General features: G+C 48.5%; 1 protein-coding gene across 1 annotated transcript; it reads right to left on the reverse strand.

Moving 5' to 3' along the window:
• Positions 1-7,335: 7,335 nt before the first annotated feature.
• Positions 7,336-9,825, reverse strand: LOC119044524 (GSK-3-binding protein FRAT2-like). Its single transcript, XM_037138932.2, has one exon. The coding sequence runs from the start codon at positions 9,434-9,436 to the stop codon at positions 8,759-8,761; it is 678 nt and encodes a 225-aa protein (XP_036994827.2). The 5' UTR covers positions 9,437-9,825; the 3' UTR covers positions 7,336-8,758.
• Between the last annotated feature and the right edge of the window lie 1,517 nt (positions 9,826-11,342).

The following is an 11,342-nucleotide window of genomic DNA, read 5'->3' on the forward strand; positions in this document are numbered from 1 at the left end:
CTCATATAACTGTCATGCCCAGAATGGCCATGTCTCTGTCATTACTGTATGAAGGAGGCCTTTCTCTCCTTACCTTATCTACAATAGAATGCAAACTAAATCTAATACCAAAGAATTTTTCAAATGCTCCCCCTTATCAATTAACTGACTCATAGGAGGTAAAATTCACAACCCCCAACTGATAAGCTAATTCAGGCAGTTTATTTGACTTATTGATTTGGGTGGGTTAAAAAAGTCGCAAGCTCATTATCTCATCTTGTTACCTTTGCCCTGCCATTTGCCCATTTCTTTTTTACTGTCTAAATCAAATGCTGTAGCCTAAAGGGTGAAAGCTGGTTTCCTTAGGTGTACCTGAAAATCTCCCCAGACACAGGAGTGAGTCATAATCACCTTTCCCCAGATGCACCAGAAATTGTACTTTTCTTCAGGTGGGTTAAAGAGGGGAAGAACTCAGGGTGCAGATGTTCAAAACACCACTTAATAGTGACGGTAAAGGGAATCTGAATAACTTCAGTACTCAAACAGACAATGAAAGTCATTGAGATGGAGAGTGAGATATAAGGGTGTTGGGAACTGCCCTGCCATGGGGGTGTTCAGAAGCTGTAACCCCCCCCCCCCATGGCTAAGGCTGAGTAAAGAGACCATAAGCCGCTAAGGAGACAGAGCTTATCTTCCCATTAGGGGTGCCACCTCTGCCCCCTTTTACTTCACCCTGCTTTGCCCTGGGCAGATGACTGGTTAGCCAAAGATGGGTAAAATTCCTCAAGGGAGGGACAACCTAAGACAGGCATGGGCATGGTGGGGCCATCAGGGAAGGACTTGGGGGGCCATAGAAAAAGGGGGTGATGGACCCTCACCCCTCAGCTTTGACATAGCCTGAGTCCTCATTCTGTCTGTAAGAAGTTTCCTAATCTCTCAGCTGCCTTACTTCCCCCATCTGACTTAAAAGCCTGAAACAATGCAGTGCAGCCCTGGGCAGTCAGGAACAGGAGGTCCCCCAGGGCAATCAGGACCTGGAAAGAATGCATAAAATCCTGTGCAGCTGCTTTGCTAAGACTATCCTCAATTTTCTGATAAGGGTCCAAGCCTGAAATGAGTTTCCAAAGTTTCATGGCCCTTTAGCTTACTGACCCTGACTCAGAATAAGCCCTCCTAGTTTTTTGAATGTTCATTACTGCCTGACAATTATTGATGAGCTTTACCTGTATTCCTGTGCAAATTGAACCCAATAAAAGACCTCTGAGGAACAGGCTCAAGGCCCTTCTTTGAGAGATCGGCTACCTTTCCTCCCCAAGCAGATCATGTCTTGGTAGACTTATTTTTATCCGTGGCAGACAGGGGTGCTTTGTGAGCAGAGCCCCCCCCCCACATAAGGGAGGGCTTTTTGCCAGTAATGGAAAAAATATAATAAACATTAAATTTAAAAAAAGAAAGAAAGTCGCTGAGCAAGATCTGATTTAAATACCCTGGACTTGACCACAGAGGACATAGAAAGTGGTAATACAAATAGATATAGCTCTGTGTTTGTAGATACACTCACATACCCACAGTTCCTCAATTTACCTTCTAGTCTCCCTTGGTTTTTCTTGATTATGCTCTCACTCTCTGTCTGGTCTTTTGTTTCTTCCTCCTCCCACATAGATCTAATGAGCTAGTCTTTGTAAAGTACTTAGACCTGGCACAAGGTAAGCACTCTGTACATTAGCTAGTGTTATTAACTACTTCTCAACTGACAGCATCTCCCAGGCTCAATCCACCCCTCTTAGCTCTTTAGCTCTAAATGCCAAATATTTCATCTTCAACCCTGATCTCTCTCCACCTTCTAGTCATTTATGAGGCAAGAGGCTGCTGTCTATGTAACTTCCCAATGAAACTTCTAATCTGCTCTCAGGGCACCTCTTCCACATTCATATATACACAAGACAGTGAGCCTCTCCTTACCACTTCTCTATTGCTTCGGTCCTTCTGGGCTCAAGGCTTGCAGATGTTACCAGGGAAACCCAGGCCTCAGTCCCTGCAGAAGATGAAGTTGTCTCAACTCTGCCCACACCCATGCCCCTAGATTTGTGCCCATCTGCTCCTAAGGGTTAGACATATCCCAGCCACAATCATTCCTGAGCCACGTACTGGGAATATGCTATCCCAAGCTGCAACACCTTGGAAAGGACCGTTGCCTCCTTGACACAGAGATCCTGCCCCAAGCCCAGGCTCAGAACTAAGCTCTCTACAGCCTTTGCCAATGGCTGATCAGTTCCAGTGGCTCGGGTAGAGGAATAAAGGTGTATGTAGACACAGCCAGGTGACAGAAGAATCACCTTAAGAGCCATGAGTTCAGATCCTGCTCTACCACCAGTATTTCCTACCTCTCCCCTTTGAAAAGGAACATCTTGTGAGAGGCGCCTGCAGAGCACCTGCCTGCAATAGGGCTCTGTTCCCTTTCCCTCCTTGTCCATAGTCACCATTCTAACTTCATTCCTGAGTGCTGTTCCAGCCATCCTGCAGACCCACAGGACATCTGCACTTGGTGACACGCTACCAACTTGGTCCTGTGCTCTTGTCTTATAGGACTTGAGGGTCTACAAACAGCAGCCATGTACCACTTTTTATCTGTGCTCCTCTTATGAAGTTCCTAGTACCTTATGTGAAGATTTTGGCCCCAAACCTGCTTGTGGGTTCTTCCAGGATGTGTGAAATCCTGCCTCATCCTGGATTCCCAGCACCTTCCACATATGTGTCTGGTATTCAAGACAAGTTTGAGAATGGTGATGCTGTTGTGTTGAGGTATTTAGTGGGCCAAGGTTTGTGGGATGCTCTTAATAACTTTAATAAATCCAATGTGGGAGAGCCAAGATGGAGGCATAGGTGGAAGCACTTCGCCTTCTCACACAACCAAGTTTAAAAACAACAAAGTTTTAGCAACAAAAATGCAGCCAAACCACAGAAAATTGAACTACACGGAAGTCTGACAACAACGAACCCTTCAGCCAAACCGGTAAGAGGGGCAGAGCCAGTGGCAGAGCCAGCAGCAGAGCGGAGTCGGGCAGGAAAGATCCACCAGACCCATCCGGGTGAGCAACCCAGGTGCGCCAGCAGCCGTGGGCGGATCCCAGGTGTGGAGAAGTGGGCAGACCCACTGAGGGTGCAAGGTGGCGGACCCACTGAGGGCGGACTGTGGTCACACATTCATGCGCAGATAAACCAGTGAAGGAGCTAGCGGTGGTGAGACAGACCACGCAGGCCCCAGCGGTGAGAAGCGGCAGAGAGAGTCGCCATTGTCCCTCTCTGACCCCACCCCCACATACAGTGTCACAAATCAGCGACCTGGGTGGCCCCTCTCTGTCCATGCCCCCACATACAGCGTCACAAAACAGTGACCTGGGTGGCCCTGCCCTGGTAAACAACTAAGGTTTTGCTCCTCATACATAACAGGCACGAACAGATCAAAACATGGCTCAAGAACAACTCAGAGCCCCAGAGCCAATAAATCTAAATGATGAAGAAATAGCAAAACTTTCAGATGCACAGTTCAAAACACTGGTGATCAGGACACTCATAGAACTGGTTGATTTTAGTCACAAATTAGAGGAACATATGGAAGCTAAACTAATTGAAAAGAAGGGAAATACACAGGAAACCAATAGTAATGGAAAGGAAACTGGGACTCAAATTAAAGGAGTGGACCAGAAGAAGGAAAAACATGACCAAACAGAAAAGGATGAAGAAACAAGAATTCAAAAAAATGAGGAGAGGCTTAGGAACCTTCAGGACATCTTTAAACGTTCCAACATCTGAATTATAGGAGTACCAGAAGGGGAAGAGGAACAGCCACGAGTGGAAAACTTATTTCAACAAATAATAAAGGAGAACTTCCCCAATCTGGCAAAGGAAATAGACTTCCAGGAAATCCAGGAAGCTCAGAGAGTCCCAAAGAAGTTGGACCCAAGAAGGAACACACCAAGGCACATCATCATTACATTAGCCAAGATTAAAATGGAGGAGAGAATCCTAGAAGCAGCAAGAGATAAGGGGACAGTCACCTACAAAGAAGTTCCCATCAGACTGTCAGCTGATTTATCAAAAGAGACCTTACAGACAAGAAGGGGCTAGAAAGAAGTATTCCAAGTCATGAAATCCAAAGACCTACATCCAAGATTGATCTCTCCAGCAAAACTTTCATTTAGAATGGAAGGGCAGATAAAGTGCTTCTCAGATAAGATCAAATTCAAGGAGTTCATCATCACCAAGCCCTTATTATAGGAAATGTTAAAGGGACTTACCTAAGAAAAAGAAGATAAAAAAGAGGAACAGTGAAAGGACAGCAAACTCAGTTATTAACAACCACACCTAAAACAAAAGCAAACTAAGAGGACAGCTAGATCAGGAGCAGAATCATAGAAATGAAGATCACATGGAGGGTTAGCAACAGGGGAGTGGGAGAAGGAGAAGGGGGGAGAAGGTACAGAAAATAAGTAGCATAGACAGTAGATAGAAAATAGATTGGGGGGGCAAGAATAGCATGGGAAATATAGAATCTAAAGGACTTGAGACACATGGTCATAAACTAAAGGGGGGTTAATGGTGGGGATGGGGGTGTAGGGTGTAGGGGAATGAAGAGGGGAATAGAACAACTGTAACAGCATAATCAATAAAAAAATTTAAAAAAAAAGAAAATAGGGGGGAGGGCAAGAATAGTATGGGAGATATAGAATCTAAAGAACTTGAGACACATGGTCATAAACTAAAGGGGGAGGAATGGTGGGGGAGGGGGTGTGCAGGGTGGAGGGGAATGAAGGGGGAATAGAACAACTGTAATGGCATAATTAATAATATATATATTTTTTAAATCCATGGAAAAATAAATAAAAATAAAAATGCTAAAAAATTTAAATAAATAAAAATAAAAATTAAAAGTGAAAAAATCCAATGTGGGAGAAAATGGTGCTAAGAAAGTCTCATGTAGGTGGTACAGTATGACTGGAACACCTGGTTGAAGGAAGGAGATCCTAGAGCTGGACTGCCTGGGTTCAAATCCCAGCCTCGCCACTTAAAAGGTGGCAACTTCAGGCAAATAAATTTCCTGGGCCTCAGCATCCTCATCTATTAAATGGACAAAATACACATGCGCTCCCTCCCAGGAGCATGCCCACGCCTCTCTCCCCCCGCAGGAGTGGATCTCCTGAACTCCGGGGGTCCCCATAGACCTGCAACCAGAGGAGCAGTGGGCAGCAGCAGCCGAGCCCGGGCTGACCCCCCTGAACCTGTCTCCAAGGTCCCCCTTTCTCTCCCTTTCCCGAGAGCCAAAGGAGCCCTGCCAAGGGTCTCTCCTGTTGCTTCTGTCCTAAGCCCTTCCTTGTTTCACTGTCCCCAGCTTTCATAAACATACTGTCCGATACCCTGGCCAGGCAGCGAGCTCAGTGAGTTAGAGGTTAGAGGGGTACCAAACTCATTTTCACTGGGGGCCACATCAGTCTCCAGGTTGCCTTCAAAGGGCCGAATGTAATTTTAGGGCTGTATAAAAGTGACTATTCCTTAACTAGGGGCAAAGAACTTCGTGCCGCCGCTGGATAGAGACAAGGTGCCAGGCTGGATAAAACCAGATGGAGGGCCTTGTGTTTGCCATCTGTGGGTTAGAGCATCATCCCGACACAACAAACCGCCAGTTGGATCCCAGGCTGGGGCGCAAATAAGAATCAATGAACACAGAAGTGGGCCAACAGATTGACGTCTCTCTCTCTTCCTATCTAAAATCACTTTAAATAACTAACTAAATAAATAATGCTAAAAAAAATCAAAGAATAAAACAGCGCCCACTTCATGGCAGCCATGACAGGATGAGATGCTCTAATATAATTTAAAGCACCCAGAACGGTACCTAGTACCTGTGTGTTCAGGAAATCCTACCCCCTAGGATTTTGAAAGCAGAGAGGCAGTGTGGAGGTGGCTTTCTGAAAGGAGTTCAGGAAAAGGGACTTAAAGGGCACAGAAGCAAAAGAGGAAGTGACAGCTTGTGCTCGTTGTGGAAAAGAGGTGGCTGAAGTGTTGGGGCGAGTGAGGCGCATTCAGGAGACATATATGGGCCCCCTAGAGGAAGAAGGGCCAGTGGTGGTAAGAGTCAGCAGCTATGCCTTGGCTGATGTGGCTCCATGGATTTAGCCCTGGTCTGTGAAGCAAAGGGTCACCGGTTTGATTCCCACCCAGCACACATGCCTGAGTTGCAGGCCAGGTTCCTGTTTGGGGATGTGAAAGGCAACCAATTGATGTATCTCTGACACATCAATGTTTCTCTCCCTCTTTCTCCCTTCCCATCTCTAAAAATAAATATATAAATAAAATCTTAAAAAAGTAAAATCAGCATAGCCCTGACTGGTGTGGCTCTGCTTGGTCATCATCCTGCAAAGTGAAAGGTCACCAGTTCCATCCCCAGTCAGGGCACGTGTCTTGGTTGCGGGTTCAGGTCCCAGCCGAGCATACACGAGAAACCAACCCATGTTTCTCTCTTTCTCCCTTCCCCTCTCTCTAATAAAAAGTAAAATCTCTTTGAAAAAAGAATAAACAGCTATCATTTGGGGGCATTTAAGTATCCCAGACAACTCAGATCCTCACGTGACCCTCCCAACTACCTTATTATGTATTGGTTTACAGGTGAGAAAAGGGAAAAGCACAGAGCAGTGACTTGCCCTAATGACACAGCTAGTGAGCAGCGGGGCTGACTCCAACAGTCACTGCGCACCAGCCTTCCCCCTGCAGCTTCAGCGTGGGAGGGTGCCGGGCAGGACAGGCCCCTGGGGGGGCTGGTTAACTGCACTGGGCCAAGAAAATCTTCTTAAAAAGGGCAGGGGAGCGAGTAGGACTAGAAGGTGCTGCTTTGGTTAATCTCCTGCTTCCAAAACCCAGCCCTTTTCCCACATGTTGGTACTTTGCTATAAAACCATTTCCCTTTCCCTAGACCACAGCTCCCGAGTGGGCCAGCCTCTCAGGGGGAAACAGGCTGGCTTTGCCTGTACCCTTCCCATTCTTTACACAAAACATTCAGTTGCGAACACTCCCTCCACCCCTCTCCAGATATGAATCCTTGGCCTCCGCCCTCCAGCCTAGAAAGTGTTTCTGGAATAGGTTCTCATTCCACCAAGGGAGTGGGAGCCCACCTAGCAGCTTTTAAAACCCTGGCCCTAATTCTCTGGTCTTGTGGACCATCAATCCAGAAAGCACCAAAGTCCTGCAGGGCTGCCAGGACTCTGAGCTGAGCCCGGGTCTCCCCAACTGCCTTCTTCCTTGTTAAGGGTACCCCCAAGTTCTTTTCTTTCCCCCACCTCCCACCAAAAAGCCAAAGCATGCTCCAAAACAAAAGACGAATTTATTCAGCAGACATTTTAATTAAGAAATCCTATAAATCAGGACCGCCACAATTTCAGACACTCCGGTGCGAAGTGTACGTCAATAGCTACATCTGGAGGATGAACGAGCCATTGAATCTTTTTTTAAAAAAATGGGTTTAGCTACCTTCAAGTCTGGGGCTGGGGGGTAGCACTTCACTTAAAGTGCCATCAAGTTTCACAAGGGTAAAGCCGGCGGTTTCTCCTCTCAGCGAGTCACATTTTAAAGATGGTTTCAGTCACTTACAAAGAAGAGTTAGTGGCAGGAGCAATGTACGAGGGAAGAGGACCCATGGAGGCTCAGGCCCACGGATCCACACAGGGCCAGATCAGAGCAGAACCACCACCAGGGTCCCGGTGTCCCATGCAGACACCAGAACGGGTGGATTAATACAGGCAGACTAGGAGAACTGGAGAGAGGCTCAAGAGATTGTTTATGACCGTTTCTGAGAAAGCTCAGGGCATGGCCAAAAGTGGCCTCATGAGGAGGAGGAGTCTGGAAGGAGGAAAGCACAGGGAAAAAAAAAACCAACAAATAACTCCCCCCACAAGTCCCTCTATGCCTGTGTCTCTTCGGGAGACTCCAGAAGGTAGGAAAGCACAGACTTGGCTTTTTTTTGGAGCAAGAGGAAGAAAGGACAAGGGGATGAGTTAGCTCTCCCAGGAACCCCACAGCATTCCCCGTACAGCAAACCGTGACCTTGAACCACAGGTGGCAAGGTCAGTCATTAAAAAGCCCAAATCCAACTCCAGTTCGATCCACCTTTCCACCTTCAAAATTCTCCACCTCCCACCCCATAATTGGACCTCACATCTCCCACCTTGACCAGCCCCTAACTAAGTGGGAGGGAAGGGGCGATGCTAACTACCCACTGCCAAGCTTTTACATTCCTCTTTCCTCCGGAATTTCTTTGTACACCAATTGTAGCACCATTTTCACAAAGCTCCTCCACCGGAAAATAAAGAAAATGTACTCGTGTCATTAAGTTTTCAAGTATTGTTCTAAAGCCCTCACGAATTCCCGCCCCTTGTGGCCCTATCTTTAAACAATCCAAGAACACGACACCCCCAAGGGTTAAGTCAGGTACAAATCAATAAAAGTAGCTGCCATAGTTCTCCCAGTTTATCCCAGGTCCTTGGCCCAAAGGTGGCCGGGAAGTTCTCACGCGGCACAGACGTGTCCTGGCCGGTGCATTTCTCCACGTTCAAGTTTTTTCCAACAGCCTTGCTGGGGCCGGTAACTTCTTGGCTGGAGGTCTTTCCCAACACTCCTCCCTGCAGCCTCGGCTCTCGCTCCCAGAACGGCGACGGTGGCTTCAGCTCAGGGTGGGTGAGGGCAGGACGTCTGTGCAGCGGCCTCCACTTCCTACTTCGGGGACCCCGGGTCAGTGCAAGGCACCCGAGGACTGCAGAGAGACCGGCTCCGGTCCGCCGCGGCCTCCCCCAGTCCCGGAGGCGCTGGCCGGGCCTGCAACCACAGCGACAGCTCGCTGGATCCTACGCACAGCTTCCTTGATGAGGTTCCCCGAGAGCACGAGCTGTTGCAGGAGCCGGTGCGGGTCATCGTCGTGGGCGCGCGTGCTGGCTGGGGGCCATCGTCGCTGCTGCAGGCGGCGGGAGGCTACAGCGCCCCGCAACCATCCTCGGCGGCACGGCCCTGGCAGGGCGCTGTGACCTGCGGCGAACTCGGCCACAAAGTAGGGCGCAGCCCGGCCTCTCACGCGGTTGCGGTCTCCGAGGGCGCAGCGAAGGGCCCCTGGTGGCGCTGGGCCCACCGCCTCGGCCGCCACAGGAGGCAGAACCGGAGGCTCGGCCTTGTCTGCCCGCACCACCGCTGCCGGGGGCCGCAGCAGCGGCCCGGGAGGTGCGCACGGGGTGGCAGGGCTGTCCTGCGTCGCGTCCAGCTGCAGCGTCTCGCCAATCTGGGCCACCAGCCGGTCCACCTCGCCGGAGCCGCCCAGCGTCACTGACTGCTCCAGCAGGAGAAAACTGTCTTCCTCCTCCTCTTCCTCCGCCTCCGCTTCCTCACCGGCTTCCTCTTCCTCCTCCCTCCGGCAGGGCATGGTCCCCAGCCCAAGAATCTGAAGCTCTGCAGGAGTCTCTGGCGACTCGGTGGGCCGCAGTGGAGCTGGGTGCAGTGCTGAGGCCGAATTCGAGGCTGAATCCGGGGCCAGGGCTGAGGCCGAAGCCGGGTAGCCGGGGGGAGGACGCGAAAGGAGAAGACCGGCTGGCACTCTTGCCGCGCGCCGCAGCCGCGGTAGCCAGAATCCTACCGGCTCGGGTTGATTTGTAAACAATGGGTGACGTAGTGGCTGGACGCAACCACGGCGCAGGGGCGGGAGGAGAAGTGCGAGCAGGTACAGCGTCGCGGGCAGTCGAGGGCAGGGCAGGGCCGTGGCCGGAACCTCCCCTTGTCTGACCTCGGTATCCCTCTATATGCGGCTCCTGGGTGTGGGAAGACCTTCGTGGGTCCCCGAGTGGATGAGCCACACAAAAAAATGGTGACTCTGAGGCGACCTGGGTTGGTTTCTGCCACTCGCAGACACACCCACCCACACTCCTAACCCCTCCTCCTACTCCGACACTAGCTCCCTCCCCACGTGTCATCAACGCTTGAGATGGCCCTGCTCCTCCCCCGCGCACCCGCCGTCACCGGACTGGGGGTGGTGGGGGAGGAGCGGGCCGCGGTCGGACTTCCGAGAGGTGGGGGTGGGGAGAGGGGAGAGAATTGAGGGTGCTGAGGAGCCATCGCAAAGGTAGGCGGAATCGATCTCAGGTGGGGTTTCCGAGGTACGCCCAGTCCTCAAGCACTTCGTGAGAAGGACGTGCCACCGCATGGCTGAAGAGTTGACTTTGTTCGTTAAAAAAGGAAAAGATTCAAATTGAAATATAGGGCGATGAAAACACATCTCTCACAATCATAGGACTCAAACGCGATGCACATGAAAACATTTTTTCCTTTACAGTTTTTTCCATGAAAGTGTTATACGACAGCCACGTATACAAAGTTACACTTTTCCCCTTTGGTATTACACCATAAACGGTGTTCTTGTTATTGCATGCACTTTGAGAATGTAATCATTACGTAAGTTTCCATCAAGTGGCTGTACCATACATTATTAAGTCCTTTAATGTTTACTGTTTATCTAATTTCACTGTCGTAGATAAGTTTGTGACTGACATTTTTGTGTGTAAAACTTTCCATGTTGATGAGTGTTTTCTAAGAATATATTCCCACGAATGAAATTTAAGGTCAAAGGATATGGATATTTTAAGGTTTCTGAGAAACCTAACAAACTGCTTTCTAGTTGGGTAAATTTCCTCTCCCATCATTAATTTGTGAACACATTATTCATGGCACCTTCAACTAGTATTTGAGTACTATTGTTAACTTTTTTGCTGGATTCATAGATGGAACTGATAATGCCTTTCAGGTTTTTTAAATTATTATTTTACTTAAGTACAGCAGTTTTCAAAATGTTAATTAACTGCATTTCTTTTTTTGTGTGTGTGAATTATTTCATAAGTTCTTCCTATTGAGTTTTTCTTATTTGCATGACTCCTCTACATCCCAGGAGTTAACTCTTTTCTTTCATATTTTGGTATGAATATTTCGGGTATTTTTATTGGCTCTGTACAGGGTTTTTTTCCCCCCACTAACACTTAACAAACTTTGATGTAGTCAAATTTATAAAATCCCTTTCTTTGAGACTTCTAACACATTGCTAAATTTAGAGTCTTCTTGCCTCCAGAAAGTTACTACTCAGTTCAATTTTTTTTTTAAAGATTTTTTCTAATGCTTTGATTTTTTCCAAATCTATCTGGATTAATTTTGCTCTTGGGTGCAGGGAGAGGACATAATTTTTTTTTTCTTCAGAGAGCTTGCCACTCAGGGCTATATTTTTTCGTTAGGACAGAGGTGTGTGGGAAGTATAAACACAAGCTTGGGGTGGTGAGCTCCCAGCTGCT

This window comes from Artibeus jamaicensis, unplaced genomic scaffold, assembly GCF_021234435.1.
Source record: "Artibeus jamaicensis isolate MK-2021 breed Jamaican fruit bat unplaced genomic scaffold, CSHL_Jam_final contig_252, whole genome shotgun sequence".
In the NCBI taxonomy this organism is placed as follows: domain Eukaryota; kingdom Metazoa; phylum Chordata; class Mammalia; order Chiroptera; family Phyllostomidae; genus Artibeus; species Artibeus jamaicensis.